The sequence below is a fragment of the Ictalurus punctatus genome, chromosome 17 (genome assembly GCF_001660625.3).
Source record: "Ictalurus punctatus breed USDA103 chromosome 17, Coco_2.0, whole genome shotgun sequence".
Taxonomy (NCBI): Eukaryota; Metazoa; Chordata; class Actinopteri; order Siluriformes; family Ictaluridae; genus Ictalurus; species Ictalurus punctatus.
Window position 1 is genome coordinate 11,865,301 of NC_030432.2, and position 22,427 is coordinate 11,887,727.

The 22,427-nt window shown below is 37.9% G+C and overlaps 1 protein-coding gene across 1 annotated transcript in view; it reads right to left on the reverse strand.

The window, feature by feature from the left end:
* The window catches only part of rpa1 (replication protein A1), a 39,178-nt gene extending 19,908 nt beyond the window's left edge, over positions 1–19,270 (reverse strand). The window contains exons 1-12 of the mRNA XM_017491051.3: positions 19,066–19,270; positions 17,803–17,850; positions 14,985–15,063; positions 14,234–14,342; positions 11,759–11,847; positions 10,551–10,637; positions 8,321–8,438; positions 8,109–8,211; positions 7,948–8,016; positions 7,408–7,600; positions 6,589–6,725; positions 4,545–4,693 (exon numbers count right to left, since the gene is read on the reverse strand). Of these exons, the coding sequence (XP_017346540.1) occupies positions 4,545–4,693; positions 6,589–6,725; positions 7,408–7,600; positions 7,948–8,016; positions 8,109–8,211; positions 8,321–8,438; positions 10,551–10,637; positions 11,759–11,847; positions 14,234–14,342; positions 14,985–15,063; positions 17,803–17,850; positions 19,066–19,098 (1,214 nt within the window). The 5' untranslated portion in view covers positions 19,099–19,270. The remainder of the gene's footprint in view (positions 1–4,544; positions 4,694–6,588; positions 6,726–7,407; positions 7,601–7,947; positions 8,017–8,108; positions 8,212–8,320; positions 8,439–10,550; positions 10,638–11,758; positions 11,848–14,233; positions 14,343–14,984; positions 15,064–17,802; positions 17,851–19,065) is intronic.
* Between the last annotated feature and the right edge of the window lie 3,157 nt (positions 19,271–22,427).

Below are 22,427 nucleotides of genomic sequence, written 5' to 3' on the forward strand. Positions count from 1 at the left end.
GCATAACAATGCATTCAGGTTAATGCTTAACAGAACATAAACCAAACTGGGGCAATTCGAATATTACGTACTGCTTAACTGGTTCCATCACATACATGTTTTCAGCATACAAACAGAAAACTAGAACACAAATATTTCTCCATTTCTACAGAAAATGTTAACCATTAGATAATGGAGCTGGTTAATGAGCACTGAAAGCTGGAGCAAATAAAAAAAACATTAAATACAAAGAGTATTTGAGTTAATCCGCCAACTATTAATTAGCGATTTCAATTATTTAGTGCTTGCTTGAGGCAGAGATATAGTAGCGCCAGAGCTCAGAGCAAATCTAATTTTTAATGCAAAGCCTCTTTCATTTAAAGATGCAGCTGGAAGATCTGACAGCATTTTATGAGTTCTTACAGTTCTACATCAGCACAAGCCTGAGAAAATCCAAGAACCATGTTCTACAAGATAAAATGGTGCACAGAAATTGGATGCTCCTCATCCAAGTGGTTCACTATAGAGCAATGAAAGAATTGTAGTGTGTCCCACGTTGTACACTCATGCACTATTTTACGCCAGTTTGTAATATAAATAGTGTGATTAGTGTGTTCACACTGAAAACCCCCAAAAAACCAAACTGCACTTAAGTTCCTGGATGATGCACTCATTCAACCAAAAAATGACGTGTGGAATGATGGACACTTCATGCACTAAACAGTCGCAGCTTTCCTTACGTAGCAGATGGGGAGGGGCTATATCGGGTTCAGATGCTGAGCGAAAAAAAAATATATGTTTACATTGCCAGCAGCCACAACACACTATGTTGATTTTAAATTGTGCAAGCAAAATTCGCCTGCGAAGACGATTACACCTCCATCTGACAGTAACTGAGGTCTTGTTGGGCATAAAAGGAAACATTAACATAAACAGTAAAATGTACCAGTTTATTTATGTTATCTGTTTGGCTATTTAGCTAATGCTAGCGCCATCGCATTACGTGCGTTTGACGTAATTTTACCGGGAAACAGCACATATGTCCGGTTAATACAATACCGAAAGTGTGCCATTTGAGACGATACTACCCTTCTAAATTTCATACACTAGACGGCAGAGTGTATAGTGCATAGTATAAGTATAGCATGTATAGTATGTTATTTGGGACACGCTATTATTCTACGTCTATATGGACTCATAAAACAGGATAATTTTTCCTCTGGTTTCCTCTGTCACTTCGATGACATTTAAGGGCCTTTCGTATAATCTGACTTCTGCAAAAAAGCTGTGACTTACAAGAGCAAGCTGAAGCCTGAAAGCGCTGAATGTAGAAACCATTATATAGTAAACAGATCAGTAAACTGATATTAAGTGCTTTAGCTGTTATTCCTGCCCATTTGTGGCCATTAACCGAATCGTCAACCATACACTATGGAAGAGGCCAACTTTTCCGGCTTATTATCCCTGATGTGTGAAGAGAAAACCCCAGAAACTGTGAAGAGCCTAACAGCTTCTATTCCTACCACAGGAGTGGAACATAAGCCTGCCTCTTGACTTAAGCTCCCAAACTAATTAATACCACTCACCGAGCAGCCACCCCTCTTAGTATAAGAAAGACTGGCATGCAGGATCTCAACCTATGCCCAACTAGAGGCAAGCACAACAGTCAGAGTCAACTGCTCGCACATCTGTTTGTCCTTCCCTTGCCCGATCAGCCACATTCCACCACTCTCATTATGCAAATGAAGCAAACAGATCGCCCTAAAAATTATTATCCACACAATGTTTACAGGCTTTAGAAAACAGAGTTTTATTGCACGTCAAGTACAGCAGAATATAATGCAAAACTCATTATTTCACCCATTATTTACAGCATTCATCTGATTTCCCCGAGGGACAAGACCCATGTTATTGGGAAGTAAATAAATGAAAACACACTGGCTGGAATTAATCAAACCTCCAAGAGACTTGCCTTTATCTTTCACTTCGGCACTGATTGTTAGCTTGAGTGGTAAGATCTATAATCGGATGGACAGCCCAATCGATGTGAAGTGGAGCGGAGTTTAGTGTGACCAGACACACAATGCCTCAACAATGACTGCTTAGCATGCATTTGACACTGAAAACGTCCTCAAAATTGAGTCACAAACAATGTGAGAATTCAGTTAAAAAAAAAAAAAAAAAAAAAAAAAAAAAAAGGCTTTATTTTGGGAACCTGGCTTCTACTAAAGCTTTTCAATCCTTTTTTAGTTCATACTTGCAACAGGGTTAGACAAATCATAATCTCACTAGCTAGCCCACAGGGCAAGTGAAAATACTAATGTGCTTGCCTAATAGACTAGGATAAAAGTTCCATTCATCCATCCATTTTCTGTACCATTTATCCTACACAGGGTCGCGGGGAAGCCTGGAGCCTATCCAGGCTGATCCAGTGCACACAAGGCAGGGGACACCTTGGACAGGGTGCCAACCCATCGCAGGACACAATCACACACTCATTCCTGTGCAACAGACAACTTGGAAATGAAATTCAGCCTACAGCTCATGTTTTTGGACTGGGGTTGGAAACTGGTGTACCTGGAGGAAATCCCCAAAGCACAGAGAGAACATGCAAACTCCACTCACACAGGGCAGAGATGGGAATCAAAACACCAACCCCAGGGGTGTGAGGCAAACAAGTAAATCCCTGTATAGGAGATGACTTGGTCATGATCATTCTACTTTTCAAAGAAGGTGTTTGAGAGGCATCATGATGTTTGCATCCTTGAAAAAAGTCAGCAACCCGTTGCCCGATGTTTGGCTATGAGCTGTAGTGTTCTCTCTTCACTTCACACGTAAAAGATATTATTGACTAACTTTTACTTCTCAACATGTTTAGCCATAAAGTGACTGGGTGTAACAGGAGCGCTAGAAGACAGATTTACACTGCATTTTATTTTGCACGGCATCATACCTCATACCTGCGTGGAAAGATAATCTGGTATACCTGCATGCTTAGTAAAAGCTGATGAGTGAAGTTCAGATGGTGGGATTCAGAATGAGTAACGTCAACTATAATTACAGCATTGAAGTGGATATGGTTTAAACATTAAACACCCCCCACAGTAAGTAGGTTACTTGTCCGCCAGGCAACTATGAATTAAAAACAAATAACTCAAACACATAATCTTGTCCCAGGTGCCTGGGCTAAGGATTTGTCCACCCTTGTGCAATGTTTATCATTTGTTATTAATTACATTTAAACCGAATTGTTAATAACGATGTCATTTATTTTTACAGACTAAATTCAGTTCCATACTATACGATCCCAAGGATGCAATAAAATCCTAATGATGCCATGTCTTAAAGTCAAATATGTTAATTAATTCTGGTAATTTTGTCCACTCCGTTGTCTTGTCTCCTTTATATAATAAATGACAATGATGCTCTATAAATGTAAAACAGAGTCAAAATTTCTCAGCTCTGCCAATTGTAACTTTTTGTAAAAATGTCATGCATGTTAGTGCTTTAACTTCAACTGTGGGTGTGGTGGTGTTTTTTTTTTAAACCAGTCATGATATTTTAATAATTAATAAATCATTTCTAACCACTAAAATTTTATATTAATATTTTCCACTGCTTCCATAGAACTATATAATAAAACTGAGAAGAAATTTCAAGCCTGCTCATGACAATCAAGCTACTTGTTTATTGCTGGATAGGGTAAAGATCACGCACCACAATTTGAGTAATAAATAACCGAACTGGCAAGAAAAGATGAAAAAATGAGTCACAGCTATTTTATAATTCCTTTTGCAGTAAAGGCCAGTAAGGGGTTCTGCAAGGAATAAGTAGCCCTTGTGTGTTTATAATGGAGGCAGACACGGGCATGTGGTTCAACCCACTTCTGCTCCCTGTCTATCTATTACACATTCTCTTTCCCCATTTACATTTTTCAGAACTTGAACCCTGTTCTACTTCTGCGTATACATAAGGCAATGCACACTGCTGTTACCAAAGGCAATGTACACTACCACTTACATGCGGATCACAATGGAAATGTAAAACGTTAGTGTGGGGTTATTTACTGCTTAATATCAGCTCTGAATGAGGAGCCTGATATCCTCAGAGAGAAAACTCTTCTTGGTACCAAAGCCATTTATATGCAGCTTTCTGCAGTGGGCATTTTTAGCACCTCATCTTAGCATGTCCCAATTCTCACAAGTAGTAGAACACAAAACGAGTCAGGAATGAGTGGATCTGCCATGTTTCTTGTGGCGGCTTATGACACAGCTACTGCTCAATTATAATGTTAACCAAGGCACATTAAAACTTATCTGTGGACAGTCAGACTGAGTGCATCCACAGTTTATGTGCAAACCTGGTAAAAAATAATAGATTACTATGATTGAAAGATGTGCAGCTGTTTGCACATACCTATTTACAAAACAAACACTGGCACTCGTCTCTTCATGCTAATGTTAGAAAATCATTTACTCTTTATTTTCTCCACATTAACACCATTCATCATGCTGGATCAAGTAATTATATCAGTAAACCCATAATGACACAGATAACTCACTCACCAGCCTCGCAGTTTGTACGCCTCAGGAATGTCAGGGTTAATCATCAGTGTGCTGCTGTAGAGTGTGGAAAGAGAGCGTCCTCCAAAATCAGAGAGCTTGGCACCCTTTATAGCCAAGATAGGCTGCCCGGTGCCATCAAATGTCTCTGCCTAAAGGAAGGAATGGCAGAGAGAGATATGCAATTGCATTGATTACACTCTAATGTCTTTCACAACCAGCCGAGCAACGACTTAGAAAATGGTTTCGACATAGGATATTAGCTACTCTATTAGTTAATTGTTATTCTACAAGACCAAAAGTGCTTCATAGCATGTCATGTACTGCATTTCAGAATGAAATAGTCTGCTAACCACAGTGCATCGATTGTATGCACAGAGGCAGCACGCATAACAAGATCTCTACATGCACCATCTCTTAGACAAAATGCTTAGCCGTCATTAGGAAACATGATATGAGGAACATGAATGCATAATCCATAAAAGTCATGGAGATCTGGTGGACTGAGGTCTGGAGCCAAATGTAACAGACATGTACAACGTCACTGTTCAGATGGTAAAATAGTAACAATATTGTGCGGTGTGTGCTTTTAAGGAGAAATCTGTTACATAACTGCCCTCTTAGACAACCACACAGCTGTTCAATAAAAATGCTCAGTGTGTACCAGGGTGCCCAAATCCAATATGAAATATTGATATTAGGCTGAAACGCTGGATCAGTCTCTTATCTTTTCATTTTTACTATCCAGTTCAATGATGCATTTCATGCCATGTACACGAATACTGCAACAATGAGATGCAAGAAATTAAGCTGAACATATTGTGTGTTGCTATTTTTAGGGCCACAGATTGTAACAGCACCAAAACTTCACTTCTAAACAAAAATAACCTAAAGATAAATCAATTTTGTGGCAACAAATATAATATAATATATATATATATATATATATATATATATATATATATATATATATATATATATATATATATATATATACAAAAACACTCACCATCCAATTTAAAAGGAACACTGTGGCGGCAGTACAAGGCATAAACGTTTGCAGATACAGGTCACAAGCTCCAAATCCTCAACTGGAAAAAGACCAGCTAATTTCTGTCTGTGTCCATGATAGCCTCAGATTCTTATTCTTGGCTGACATGACAACCCAATGTTGTCATCCACCTCAAGGTTCAATGTTTTGTGCATGCCGAGATGCTTTTCTGCTCACCACGGTTGTAACGAGTGATCGTTTGAGTCACTACATCCCTCCAGGTAGCTTGAACCAATCTGGCCATTTTCCTCTGACCTCACTCATCAACAAGGCATTTCCACCTACAGAACTGTCACTCACTCGATCAATGTCACAGTGATCACACGTTCTTCATTGTGATGTTTGATGTGTACATTAACTGAAGCTCTTGACCTGTATCTGCAGGATTATATGAATTGTGTTGTTGCCACATGATTGGCTGATTGGATAACTGCGTAAATGAGTACAGGTGTACAGGTGTTCCTATTAAAATTTTATATATTAAATATTTAGACTTAAATATTTAGACTTAATATAAAAAGGTATTTCATCACAAAATCTACAAACTGCTGCACAACCCTGTCGCCCATACATCGTCCATGTACAGTATGCCATTTGAGACTGAGGCACAGAAAGAAATGTCACGGAACAGCAGAGCCGAATGCAACATGGCAAAAGTACATTTCTGTCTTTCATTTTTATTCCTGCTCAAGTAAATATATTCTCTTGCAATAATAATAAATTATATGCTATGATAATTAATAAAAGGGTGAGAACATACTTAAAACATGAGTGGTCAATCAAGTCTTAAGTGGTTTGTTTATTGTAGCCTCCTACTGTGTACGTTGCGGAAGCTTACAGCGTGATGATAAAAGTATGATTAATTGTGCAGCCCTGGAAGGGTCTTATGCAAATTTTTATATAATGCAAACAAACATCTAATTACATTATATTTCCAGAAGAGCACAAATAGAACCCTGCCTCTGCATTTCTTCCTCCTGGATGTGCAAGGCTTACCTCATTTCCCCACATGGTGACTTGGATCAGTTTGCCAGACATGTCCATCAGCTGGATGTTCCTCTTGGAAACCTCACGACTGTTCTTAGTTGTAATACGGGTCACATCCTCCACACTCTTACACACACCGATCACATCTAAAGATTAAAACAACAAAACCAGATTACGTGGATGTGCTTCATACTAGTTTATTATTCCAGGCTGGCTGATGGTGCTTGTAATGAAATGCTTTCTACATATTGCCTGAGTAATACTTTATATATATTTGAAACACCTTTGCTGCAAACCTGTTCATACCAACATTACATTGGACAGACTCACTCATTTTGTGTGTAATCCAATAACACGTCAGTTTCATTATGCAAGCTCCCACACTCACTCCACTCAGCCGCCATCTTAATCCTCTTATCTAATACCGTTATGACTCATTTGAGCACTATTAAGCATATTTCACAAATAACCACAGACACCCATCTCAAAACCTGCCAGAAACACGCGCATTCTGCACCTTACCTCGCTACTGCTTCCATTACCATAATTACCACTGTGCTTATTACCTTCTTATTTTACCGGTGACAGAGTCTTCCCCCTTCTGCCCCCCCATCAAAAGGGTTTGAAAGTCAAATTGAGCCACAGGCTATTACTGTCATCACTATTATTAATCCTGAATTCATCACCACTGTTATAATTACCACAGCCTCCTGGGCCAGTTATGCATCAATCTCGAGGAGGTACAGGCTCGCCCTATCTGCTCTACCGATGCTAATTATCAAAAATGTCTGTTATTAACGACGTCTATCACATAACTGGGACACTCACCCACAATGGCGTCCTTGTCCCGAGCATCCAAATCAGCAATGGAGACAAAGTCACACTGTACCATAGGTACATCGTGGGCATCGTCACAGGGGATGATGGACGAGTCGCCATTCAGAGTCATCTCATAGTCGTTCTTAAGAGATGTGAACTGTTTGTTGGCGATCTTCAGAGTGCCCTTAGAGATGTAGTACACCTGCCATGGAGTATAAAAAGATCTGAAAGTTTAAGCAGGACATCTGATTGTCTCCAAAGTTATTCGATTTGATCTTTGAGGTTTGAATTTTGGAAAATAGTGCCAGATATGTCTCATTTGGTCAGCCAGAGGGCCAGTAAAGGTAATGAACAGATAAGAAAAAGTATTTGTGTCTATTAATAAAGATCTAGACTTAAGACATATTAGGAAATTAAATGCTACTAATTGGGGGAAACCTGTTCTACCATCTTATGTACCATTACTCAAACATTCAGTTGACACTTTAGCACTAAGCTGCTAATCAGAAAACGGACAAAAATCAAAACAAAAAACACAACACTACTTGCCTTCCCCTGTTCGATCAGGGAGTAGAATTTGTCCACCTCCTGATTAAACCCAGTCACTCTAATTTCTCCCTATAAACAGCACAATCAATGAAAAGTCCAGGGTTAACACACTCATTGGACTGACTCTACTTCGGAACCAATTGAAAACGTTAGATTCTTACACTTTCGTCAACAATCTCCATGGAAAAGAGCTTTCCATCCCCTCGAGAGTTGCTCCAGGTACGAATGGAGCTCTTGTTAGTGACTCGTGCTCTAATGGTCCATCTAGGGAACACATCTCAGTTCATAAATAGCACCACACAGTGATGTCACGCACACACACAAAAGCCTGACAGCAAGACAGGGAAATCTAAACAGAGACGCTCATACTAACTTTGACTGGTAGGGATTAAGGCTGGCAATAGGCACTACTTTTGAAGTGCCTCCTGGTGTGCTGGGAGCAGTCAAGGGCTTCTTCCCAAAATCACGACTGGAGCCTCTATTCATGCCGCCTAATGAGAACAGAGTAAAAGAGAAGTCACTGAAGCATGCACAAATGTTAAACCTGGATGAGACAGCCAAAGTTAATTAAGTATCCAGTACTGTGCTGAGCTCCTAAAATTTTTTAGAAATGCCACCATGACCGTCTGAATATAAACTTATTTATGCAAAACATTTTTGTCCCAAAATTCAGTCTCTGTGAATTGATCATTGCACAAAAAATCCATTTCAAGTACTGACTCAAATGTTCTGGAAAATTTTGCTTAATACTTGCCATATACACATTAAAGGATGTATAAATAATTTGATGGTGTAACAAATATTTCATTAATACACCATGAGCTTGGTTAAAATTATATACACAATCAAAATTATTCAACCCACATTGCAAATCAGGTTTGTCAAATGTACAGAAAATTCAGTTGTGTGCAATGAACAAAACAAACAAAAGTAATTGAAATAGTTCAACACAACGAATGCTTCAAGTGATTTCCCCAAATTCAAGTGAAAATGCAACTTAGAATGACCTCTCCAGTTTCAAAATTATTCAACCCCTTCATGGCAAGCATATTTAGTACTTAGTATAGCATCCTTTTGCTGTTATGACCTGCTACAAACAAGATGCAGAGCTTCTGGCAGCATTCCTGAGGTATCCCAGCTCATTCGTCATGAGCAATGGCCTCCAGTTCTGTATTATTCTTGGGTTTGCGTGCTGCAACCGCCTTATTCAAATCCCACCAGAGGTTTTCTATAGGGTTCAAGTCAGGTGACTGATGGCCCTGTAGAGTCTGCCAGGACGACTTCTGCATCAAACCACAGTGGAATTTGAGGTATGCTTGGGATCACTGTCCTGTTGGAAGGTCCAATGACACCCAAGCTTCAGCTTCCTCACAGACATATTGATGTTTTCTCCTAGGATTTCCTGATACTTCAGTGAATCCATCTTGCCTTCCAAACACTGCAAGTTTCCAGTGCCAGAGGATTCAAAGCAGCCCCAGAGCATTACTGAGCCACCACCATGCTTGACTGTGGACAGAGTGTTTTTTCTTCATTCCTCTTCCTCCAGACATACCGCTGATCCATCGCAGAAAAGTTCCAGTTTTGTTTCATCACTCCACAGAACAGAATCCCAAAACTTCTATAGCTTATTTCTATGATTTTGAGCCGACTTTTCTTGTGCTTTTGGGTCAGCAGTGGTGTACGCCTTGGAGTTCTGGCATGTAAACCTTCTGCGTTTAGTATGTGACTTACTGTGCTCACTGAATCCTCAGTGCCTGTTGCCACCAAATCTTGCTGCAGGTCTTTTGCAGTCACTCGAGGGTTTTTCACAACCTGCCTTATCAGATATCTGGTTGCAGCAGTTGATGGCTTCCTTTTCCTTCCCAGTTCAGGTATTTCATAAATTTTCAGCCCCTAGCCAATTCAGGTATTTCATGTTTTCCAGCTCAAGCACACTTGGTGCCACTAATGAAGCTCTGATCAGATGTGCTTGAGACAACACCTGTTTTGCATATTTGTGCTGTTGTGAGGGATTCTATTCAGGGGTTGAATAATTTTAAAACTGGAGAAATCATTACAAGTTGCATTTTCAGTTGAATTTGGGGAAAACACTTGAAGCATTCACTGTGTTGAACTATTTCAATTGCTTGTGTTTGATTTGTTCATTGCAAACAGCTGAAAGTCTGTAAATTTTGACAATGTTTTTGCAAGAACACTTTACTAAGCTCACAGGAATATATCCCCTACTTCTATTACACCTCTTCAAAAGTCATGTGCATAAAATAATATATATATATATATATATATATATATATATATATATATTATATATATTATATATATATATATTTTAAAGTGTTTAACACAAGTAACACAAGATGATGGAAGCCATTACAGGAGAGTATCTGTCACTAAATTGTGCACACAAATCCTGCCACCTGCTGACCGTGTGTGAGAATGCACAGCAAAATGCACAAACTACATTATACACTTATTTTCAAAATAATTATGCATGCAAAACGTCAATGCAGCACACTTACTAAAAGACAAAATGGTTAAAACAAACTGTGTTGATGAAACAAATGTAAATAATTGTACTGCGTGATTAAAATACAGACAATTACCTCCATTTTTTGGCTGCAGTGGACGTGCAGAAGAAGCAGAAGGAGCAGGGGGAAGAGCAGGTACACTCTGTGGAGCCTTGGACTGACCTGGAGCAACAAAGTGCACAAAACCAACTTAAAAGCAATACATGGTTCAGTGGTGTTTTCAATTAGAAGGCATGATGCAGTTTTCTCTACAGGCATCCAAAATGAATCACAGAAGTGAACAAACTGGTAGCCTGGGCACTCAGGACAAGCAGATTACTTGTGTGGACCACTAGTTTTTCGTTCACAGTTGCCCTCGGAACAAGCAAGTTCAGTAAGCTGTTAATATAACGGCTACCATTGTTTTTTTTTACTTCACTTGCCCAACAAACAGAGAAAGAAAGAAAGAATATTACTATTATAATATATATATATATATAAAATATATATATATATAATATATATATAAATTCATGTTATTCTTCCCTGATTACTGCCACCTGATGCGATAGTGAGGATGCGGTCTACCTGTTGGTAGGAATAATTTCTAACTAGGCACATTACCTTGAATAGATGATAGATAGGCCATTTCTCCATAATCAAAAATATTAAAGGATGTGGTGAATACAGTACAGCGCAGTACAAAAACAGGTATATAAAAATCACCACACGAGCGAAAATAAAGACACTAGTCAGACTTAAATAACACCTTCACATGGCAAAACAACACAGCTGCTAAGTGAAATGTGTTCCAAAGACTTCTTGCCATTATGTCAAGGGCACAAACATCATGCTTCATTTCCAGAGACATCATCAGGAGAGCATAAAGACTTCGGCTGCATAAATGTAGAATATAATACCTTTCAGTTCAATTACATTAGTTGACTTCCACGCAGGCATAACATAGGACTGGATACCACATTTCATATTTCCCTTGCCCAGTATGCTATCTAATGAATTTATGATTTGTCCTGATGCTTCAATGAATCCATCTTGCCACCCACAGACTGCAGGTTTCCAGTGCCAGGGATGCAAAGCAGCCCCAGAGCATCACCGAGCCACCACCATGCTTGACTGTGGACAGAACATTCTTTCTTCATTTCATATTTCCCTTGCCCAGAATGCTATCTAATGAATTTATGATTTGTCCACCACTGAATGAACTGAAGTGGTGTTTATCAATCAGTAACATAACCCAAGCAGCCAAACAACTTTCCTGGTTTCCCAGTTTAGTGTGAACTCACCCTCAACATAAGGAGTTGGGTCTCCTATTTTCCCTGCCATCTGATCCGCAGGTTTAATCACCTCCAAGTCCAGGATAATAACCACTGTGCTATGGCACACAAACAAACAACAGATATTCAGAACACCCACTGAGACAATTACATCCTCATAAATCTACTGCATAAACAACATTTCTTAGTTACAGATCATTCATACTCTAGGACCATGATTCTGAAGTTGAGTCCTCGTAGCACTGTCAGTGATTTTTAAAATTCTTGTTACAGAAATGGAAATCGCAACCCACAAAATTACAGATACTAATCTATTTAACTTGAACAGAATTGGTTTAATCTAAACCTCAGTAAATAAATAAACAAGCAGGGTTATAAATATCAATTTGAATGCAATGGCAGAACAAATCTGATTTAAATTGAGTGGAAAGTTTCAATAAACAGCCAATATTACATATTATTGTGCATACTTAAATAATAGTCAGATAATATAAAATTAATCTGTGCTTAAGCAGTCCTCAGATTTATTATTTTTTTCACCAGTAACATAGAATTTGGCGAAAATTTTTTACTGGAAGCAACCTGTACAGCGTGACAAGTAATAATCTTAACAGACTGCTGGAATTACAAAGTGTAAATCTGTTGCTGTACATCACTGAAGAGTGGTAACAGTTCCATTTTAATGCTTAAGCAAAAGCATTAATGATCATATCATGGCTATAAATAACTGCACACTCTGTTTATGTCTTTATGAAAACTACCCTCTCTCACCGAGCTGCCTTCAAATAAATAGTTTATGTAGATGCACGTGATTGGCTACGACAGAGAATCTGCTACTGAAGCACAGATGGTTAACGTTGGAAAAACAACCAGAGTTGCTGCAGTACGGCCAGTCTTTTTCTTTCATCGATCAGTTCTGCTACAGTACTTAGTTCGATCCACTGAAATGTTTTACTAGGTCTGTATCTGGACTGCAGCTCTTCAGTCAATGTCTCCCGTCCTAGAGTAGGAGTTCTCAAACATCTTGCAGTCAGGAGCCTATTTAAACATTTAGGGCTGTCCCATATCGTATCATCCATGACATACTGGTACAATTCCTCCCCATGATAAGAATGCTTCATCCCATAATATTGACGATATAGTTGATGACGTGTTTATGTGCCGCAGCGTTCATCTTCTTATCTCACTTGTAGAACAAGAACAAGCAAGGTGGAGGTTTATGAATCTGGAGGATTATGGTGGATTATGAAGGTGGAGGTTTATGGAGGTTTATGGAAGATTATGAATCCTGTGAGTATTGGTGTTTGCATTTTTTCACTGGAATTTTAATTGAATAAAATTCATATTCTAATTTTTAGCCTACTTAATTGATATAGTTTAATATAGGGCTGAGCAATATATTGATATAGTTAGAAATGATTACACAATACACTTTTCTGAGATATCGTTAGTAGATGTATTTTTCACATTTTTAATAATTACTTAATTGGTACTGATTAAATGGTACTGAATGGGTTACACGGATTTGACTTTTTTAAAAGCGTAATCCACTTTGTCTTTGTAAGTATTAAAGAAAAGTATCGTCAAATAGTTTTCTTTGTTTATTTTACAACTGTTTCGCAGACAGTTTGTTAGCCAAATTATATACATCATGATCATAGAAATGTCCTCAAGTATTGTGATATGACATTTGTGTCATATCACCCAGCCCTAGTTAAGTATTTGATGATGGTCAGGATTAAGTTGAGCTTTTTTGGATCAATGTTTGTGTTGATGTTGACTTGTGGCCAAAAAGATAGTGTTGAATGTTACTATTGTCATATTGTCCGTTTATATTTATTTACTATTTACATCGTTACAGAAAGAAAGACATGAAAAATTGTGATATAGTTTTAAGTCTATATTGTCCATCTCTGATTAGACTGTGATAATGTTCTCCATGTTCAAAATGACTACAATCTGCTTGCTTCATCAGTTAGTGTGATCCAGGATCGTGCAGAAAATGGAGTCACAAACAGATATGTTCAAAAGTGTGTGAGAGGTAAAAAGGAGATTTTTTTCTGTCCATTTGTAAGTTTCATTCACATTTCACCACTACTGTGTTTGTAGCTGTCACATGAGATTCACATAATCCTATACCGGCTTCCTGTTGGTGGCTTTTAGAAGAGTGTCATAGCAGTGGTCACACTGAGATTTTAATTATTATTTTTTTCCTGACCTTGCTGTAAGCTGTGTAAACTGGCACATTATGCCCTGCAAGACCGCAGAGCTCGACTAATCACCACAGAGCACTTTTAACAAATTAGCAACGACGGAAAAAAATCCAGCCAAACATCGTACAGTGTAAAGCCTGCTTTAGTTTAACAAATTTTAGTTGAATACCCTTAACCTAGGAAGACTGCACATTCTTTATGTTAATAGCTGCTTAAGGTCACGAGTAAGACAGACATAAATCAAGAGTCTCAAAGTGAAATATGCCCTGACCGTCCATCCTTGAGAACGTTGGTCACACTTTTCTTCAGCAAGCACACACAGTTGGGAGCTACAAGGTTTTGTTCAGCCAGGGAGTTCAGCGGCGTGGCAAGCATGAAGGCTGCACACAAACAAATCAAACAAGCAAAACAGGCAAGATTAAACAGCTACACGTCCATTGCTCAGTAAAAAAAATAATAAAAACTGGCACCAGTCTCAGCTCACATCTACAGCCTGTGTCTGCCAGAGAAGGTAATTAAGATGCAGCACAGCTGTGCTTCTTAATGGGTAATGAAACTGCTCTGTAACTTATGCATGAGTTTGCATTCCATTAACACTTTTACAACTGACTAAATTAATTACAGGAAAGGGTGTTTTTTCATGATGCTTTCCCCCTTCTTTTCCTGCTCTTTGATCATGTTAAACAGAGTCCCTCCACAGCAGCATGCCTGTCTCCTGATGCGTTAATCTCAGCGCATCTGTGCAAATAAACGTGTTCCTCTGCTGCAATTCGGTCTTACTACTCGGGAGTAATATACATACAGAGAAATGCCTCTTTAGTTATTACAGACAGCAACAATGAGGCACCATATTTATTATAGCATATAACCAAAACTCCTGTCTCAAACCTGAACTAAACACTTTGAACAACATTGTAAGAACTGATGTCAAAATATAAATGCCTCAATTCAAACCAATATCAAAGAAACAAACATCAGTGAGAGAGCGAGAGAAAAACAAAAGTTATAAGAGTAAAACTTACAGGACATGGTGTGAAGGCCATCGCTCATCATGAGGCGAAAGCGAACTGGTCCGTTGCCCGAATCAAGCTTTCGGATATTCTACAGATAACAAAAATTGCTGCGATTTAGCATAATATATCTGAGAAGCCTGCAGATTTAAAACCTCTGATATACATTCTGTGCATTCATAACAACCAAGAGGGCTGATTTACAGTTTCTCAGTAACTGGACTTTTTTGCTTTTCTATAAATTCTAGTTTGGCTGATATGACACTTGCCGTTATATGCATGCTCATGTCATCTACAAGTATAAAGGCAGACACCTACACTCACCATGCGCTTTATGAGGAACACCTGTAGACCTGCATAGTTTATGCAGTTATCTAATCAGCAAATCATGTGGCAGAAGTGCAAGGCACAAAATAATGTAGATACGGGTCAAGGGACGGTTCTGGTGTCTATGTTACTGGTGAAAAAAATAAATAAATCTGAGGACTGCTTAAGCACAGCACTTAATTTTATATTATCTTACTATTATTTAAGTATGCACAATAATATGTAATATTGGCTGTTTATTGAAACTTTCCACTCAATTTAAACACGCCTTGTTAATATGAGAGATTAGAAGAAAAGGGCCAGATTGTTTGAGCTGCCAGGAAGGATATGGTAAATCACTCTTTGCAAACATGGTGAACAGAAAAGCATCACAGCATGCAAAAAAACATAACAGGAGTGGAAACAAATGTGGTCTTCTGCTGTTGTGGACCATCCAACTCGATCCAAGGTTCGAGGTTGTGTGCATGCTGAGATGCCTCTCTGCTCACCATGGTTGCAAAGAATGATAATTTGAGATATTATAGCAGCCCTGACAACTCAAACCAATCTGGCCATTTTCCTCTGACCTCTCTTATGAACCAGGGCGTTTCCACCCACAGAACTGTCACTCACTTGTAATCTCTAGAGACTGTTGTGTGCGTGACAATCCCAGGAGATCAGCATCCATGCCACAGTTAAAGTCACAGAGATCACACCTTATCCCCATTCTGATGTTTGATGTGAACAAAACTAAAGCTCTTGACCTCTATCTGCATGATTTTATTTATTTTTTTGCATTGTGCTGCTGCCACGTGATTGGCTAATTAGAAAACAGCATGAATGTGCAGGTGTACATGTGTTCCTAATAAAGTGGACAGTTAGAGTATGAGGCAATCCATGCCTGATGCCTGGATGTGCTTGCAAATACACAAATGTTGTAAAAATCAGTCCTTAAACAGGACAAAACCATAAATGTATCTACTCCCTGCATACTCAGACCTCACTTGCTTAATCTTTACAGTCACTAGGGATGTAAATCCCAAGTTTCATGACGATACCATGTAACATCAATTCTTTTGCCCAGCGAATTGATAGTTGCTGATACCTCAATGACTGCCACGATACACTTTCGATTCGATCGATTCAGGGGCCTATGATCGATATTAAATGATGTCTATTTCACACAGTAACATTTATATTCATTCACAGACGCAACCAAAATATACTCTGAAAAATGTATTGAGCCCCCCCCCCCCCCCCCCCCCCTCCCACTATAAAATGGCATATTTCAGTGTAAATAAGGATCAGTGAAGAACTTAAACTTTCACGGATGTCACACCCGGGACGTGGCTGGAATGAAGAGTCTTAAATAAATGTCCAACTCCGGCTGGAGTGGGACCCATTTTCGTTGTGGAAGAACTTGGATAAATGAAGTGACAGTTCAGTTCTTACTATCCTGTTATATTTATTACTGACATGTTTCAACAAGAATATAAACGTAAATAACAAATGACATACTGAGTATTGTATTGTTCTACAAAAAGTCCAACAGTAACATTATGAAAAAAAATGTTGGTTTGCATTCAAACAAATATGAAAAAATACACTTTTTTTTTTTTGCAGCTACCTCGCACCATGGCATTTGTTTATATCTCCATAGTAACGACCTGGATATGCACGCTGGCTGTTTAAGCAGTGATCATATGTGCCAGCTGGTGTACTCAGATTGGCACACGAGTGTACTGTACTGTAGCTGCTATTAAATCACTGACAAAAACAAGAAAACGACAACTGCTTTGACGGCTATGCCAAAACGTCTGGTCCTCCTTTTTAATCACTTGCATGCCAAAAATATCCTTACTTAAATATACTTAAAACAGGAAGGATAAAATTGAACAAAACATTTTTGACATTTGACCTTGATCCTTTTTTCTATCATTATTAATTCCAAAATCTAGTCAGTTCATTTACTGGTTACAAGGATCTCTCTATATAAATCCTACAAAACATTCACTCATTTTTGAGATATCACACTAACAAGAATCTCGGATGGAAGCACAGTTGAACACGAAAACCATTTAATGGAGGAAGCATAAGAAAACTTTCATAAAAATTAATAAATGAAAGGTTGGTTTATCGGGAACGAATTTTGATTATTGCATATAGCAAAGGGATCTGTGTTAGAGGTCGACCAATAGTGGATTTTACCGATACTACTAACTAAGTTGGGTAGAACGTGCCGATAACCAGTTAATAAACCGATGATTTTTAAAATTCATACTGAATGAAAACATAATCATGTTACTGAAAATTATAACATGCGTTACGATATATTTTAGTGGATGAATCACATCATTTTTAAAGCTGTGTTTTGTTTCTTGTGTTTTTATAATGTTTTATGGAAACTCCCAAAATCCACCACATATATATATATATATATATATATATATATATATATATATATATATATATATATATATATATGAGCCAAATCAATAAAACAGTAGCGATAAGAGATACTTACAATCAACTGAAGAACTGGGTTTGTAACCTCATTACCTTTGATCAGGGCCTGAAACATAAGAACAAATGAAAACGTAACTAAAATCAAGAGATAAGCATCACAGGCTTAATCACCAAAGGAATCGATTTCTAAGGAAGTCAGCCAGCTGAAACTACCGATGGCCACTGAAGCTTATACAAAACCATAATATGCATGTCACTTTCCTTTTGAAATGCTGCACCTAATGCTTTGTTTTGAGTCAATATTTTTTTTAAATATCTTTTAATCAAAAATTATCATCTGTGGCTAGCTTGCAATTTATGCCATATTAATTAAACCTATTAGAATCTAATCCAGATCATAAAATAAAATGCAGTTTGTAAGCAACCATGACAATTATATGATAACTGAATCTCCATCATGTTATTATTTGATCATGATTGTTCCATGTCTCGAACATCCAGGCACAGTTACCAAATCATCTTTAATATGCTTTGTACACTTTTCTGGTAACAATCTTCAGGTCGTTTAGGTTACAACCCGATTGGCTCTCTGCACTTTCTTGTGTTCACACTTCACAGACGCTTTCAAAGAGGTATTAAAGAGCTCGGTATTCATCAGTTACTGGTGAGTAAATGAGATAATGGTTTCAACAGAGTGCAGGAAAAAGTCTGTGATTGGTCATCTTCCATGTCAGTCAAATCCTCTATTCCTAGTCATGTGAAATCATGTGCTCCTTGGCCCGTTTAATTGCAGAAATGACTCTGGGTGGTGTACATGTGAACTGATAGCATTGCTTATAACTGCTTTTAAAAAAATAAAAATAAAAATCTTAAAGCTAGGTTTGTCCAAATTTCTAAGCAGGAAATTTTCAAAGGTCATTTAAAGTGCATCATGAACAGGGATAAAACGTTATGTGCAGAAAATAAGCCAAAGTCTAAAGATAAAGGACAACTTTGCTTTGACAACAGAATAATCATACAGTTTCCAAATCATTTTCTGAATTTTTATGCTTTTACAGAGGCTTTTATAGACTTACCTATATGCTAGCTATGGGCAAGTTCGCCAAAACTGGCAGCATCTTTAGTAAACAACAACTCATTAGCAGCATTACAGCGCCTCAACGATTACTATCTATATCCTAATGACTGGTTTAATCATTACACACGCTACAGTTTACCTAACTATGTTTTATAACAGAGGACAGCCATGATTCCGGGCCTATACCGACAACTCGTCATATATTTTTGTATTTATTTACATCTCATGCACTCTGTGACGTACCTCGATTGCGCCCTCTGACAATTCAACAGCCATGACTTCTCAAAAATATTCCTGGTTCAAAATGAATCTCGTGTTATTGTTAATTCACAGCGTCTTCCGCAACAGAAGAGCGTTTTGTTGTGCTAAAACTCGTGGCGCCAACTTTCACTCAAAACGCGCGAAGCTTGGTGCTACTTCCTGTCAGTTGTGTCACTACCGGAAATGCGTAAACCCGTGTCACTGACCACAGCGTGTGCGTTTTCTTTTCAATCCAAAATATTGGTATTGTATAAATACAAGCAAAAAAGAAAGAAAGAAAGAAAGAAAGAAAGAAAATGGCATTTAACACACATGCGGTTTCCTGGTTTCATTTAGCATAAAATCACCCAGATATTATGGCGACTGCGTCAGATGTCACGTAAATAAACCCACGTGTTCAAACGTGTAACTGACTAAATCCGGCAAAACACCCCAGGGATTATTTTTTAAATCCGCGAGACTGAGGTTATAATGTTCGTATAATACTTATAATACGCATTCCCTCTCTCGCTCGTGTGTGTGTTTGTGTTTTAACAGTTCTTCCTACCTTGTCAGTCTGACATACCGTAACGCGCATTTATCCGTCTTCACAAAACAATACTGCAAAGAAGCTATTTTGTTTTATTTTGTCTACTTTTATTACCGTGACCTTCACAGAAAATGCTTCCAGCAGAAAACTACAGAAGCATATTTTGGTAGTGATAATTTGTCTTCTCAGAAAATGCTTCCAGCATAAAACTATAGGTAGTATATAATATTTTAATAGGTTATATGTTAAGTTCTCTGTCCGATACCAGTCAGAACCAGAATTTGGACCCTGCACTGGCTGGTTTCCTCTCGTCCGAGTTCGGGAAGAAGTCACACTGACACCAAAATTAATTGAAAGCTTCTTAGTTTAATGATACAGAAAGCATATTAGATATAGGCTACACACAGAAATATTGATAAAGAATGATAAATGTCAATTGGAACAAGTCACAGATCAAATTAACACATCTGTTACGTAGGTTCGATCTGATGTCTAGTCTATCAGATAAGAGAAGAAGAAGAAGAACCAAGAGAAAGCAAGTGAGGATGAAAGGCCACCTCTTTAGGAATGTTCAAAACAACATATACCAAGAACACAAAACAATTTGGTTCCGGTACATCGTGACCCAAACTAGAGACCTTCATAATTGAGACACAGAGATCATGCCTGAAACTTATTATTATTTTATGACCAGAAAATGCCTCCAGCATTTAAAATTTCATTTAATTTGTTTGAAGTATGTTTTATGAAGCGAGAATGTTCAGCTTTTAAACAAAAATTGTTTTGTGTCATATCTATGATTTGTTTATTTGTTACGAAGTAAAAAAAAAAAAAAAAAAAAAGCTGGGTGAACATCTTCCAAGTGTGGTATTTCCATAACTTTTGCCATGGGTTGTATAAAGATTGAATAAAATCCCAATAACATGCATACTGGGTTGGGCATGAATATACAAATACTCATAAACCTGTAACTATGTACTCATTACATAGATACCTTCATGTTTTTCTGAGATGGGAGGAAATCAAAAACCCAGAGGAACCCACATGGGGCAATCTAGCATAGGCAACCAACTTACTTTCATGTTTTTGGGAGGTGGAAGACCCAGTCCACCAATGAACTATCTAAGGTAATCAAAATACAGCCCTGAAGCTCACTCTTCAGATGAAGGCAGAAAGTATACGAAGTTCATCATATAGAGTGCCAATGCCCCAATCGAGTTCCAGTTTACTCTAGACTGATTGACTTTAGCATGAGCAAACAGCCTTGCAGACCCAGGGCATTTTAAATCAATAGAGAGTGTATTTGGCTAGGAGAACTGCCTGAACGTATATGGAACCTAGTCTGGTCACCCATTTTCAATACATTTATAATTACAGCATTTAAAGGTTGCTCTTATCCAGAACAACTTACAGAAGGACATTACAGTCTCCATCAAAATCATATCCTTATGCTCATCCTCATGCTAGTAATAGGACAGGATATAAGAATACCATCAAGCTTGAACCCTTTTTTATAGAAATTAGTATCGCAAGACAACAATAACGACAAGACAAAAACGCATAAGTCAAGGGATTTGCCTTGTTTTTATTTATTTATTTATTTATTTATTTATTTATTTTTAAATAAATTCATGCTAATTTGAATGCTTCATGAAGAGGTAGGTCTTCATTTTTTGCTTGAAGACAGACAGGACAAATTCATTCCACTACCACACTGCCAGTACAGAGAAGAGTCGTGAGGGATGGAGGGTCAAGCTGAGCTGTGCTAGAAGGGAATGGTCACTCATATCCTGCCAGCCACAGCCCTCCAGATTGGAAAATTTGCGCTACCGCTGACACATCTTGGCCAGCTGATTATCAAGCCCTTCATGAGTTGCATCAAGTCTGTTGGGAATTGGGAAAAATTCCAACGATGTGTGTCCCTAAGTCAATATATAAGAATGCCTGCAAATAAAGCTCATGATTATTTCTCATGGTAATTAAATTAAGTTGGAAATAACTAACTATATTTAAAACTGCTGAAAAGTAATGTTTTTACACACTTTGAGTGGCATGAAGAATCACTCAATTCAATACCACTTTTCATATTATCTTCTAATATAAACAAAGTCAGCTTATCTTTTTGTACAGAGGTACTATTATATATTACTCATTCTTTTCATAATTTATTTTAGCTTTCAGGTTTTCATATCATTTAGATCAGAGGTCCCCCCCCCCCCCCCCCCCCCATATTTCAGGAGACCAAGTACACTGATTAACTGTTCTATTTAAAACATTATATATATATATATATATATATATATATATATATATATATATATATATATATATATATATATATATATGCAACTTAATCTATAACCTGTTTTTGATAGATGGAGAGATATTTTTGCTTTTGTTTTTTTGTACTTTTAGAAAACGATATAACGGACAGTTATGGAGCATGAATGATCAAAAATGTTTCTGAACGCAGCTCGTCATCCGTGACATTGTTAAATCTCCGGCCTCAGCCTCTCACTGAACAGAGCAGATGCAGAGAGAGGTGCGAGTGCAGCGGGAAAGCAAGACCTCGTGCTTGCAGGACAGTACTGGCGATATTTGAAAAGTTGCTAAGTTTGTCCCAAAAGTCGCTTGGTGCTTTTTTTTGTAAAAAAAAAAAAAAAAAAAAAAAAAAAAAAAAAAAAAACCTGCTAAGGGGGTCTGGAAAGTCGCTAAGTTGGCAACACTGATCTGCACTGACATCTAGATAAAAGGCAGGCTAAGCTCCCTCTCTCCCCAACAAAAACAAAATGCAGAGGGAGAGGGAACGCGAGGT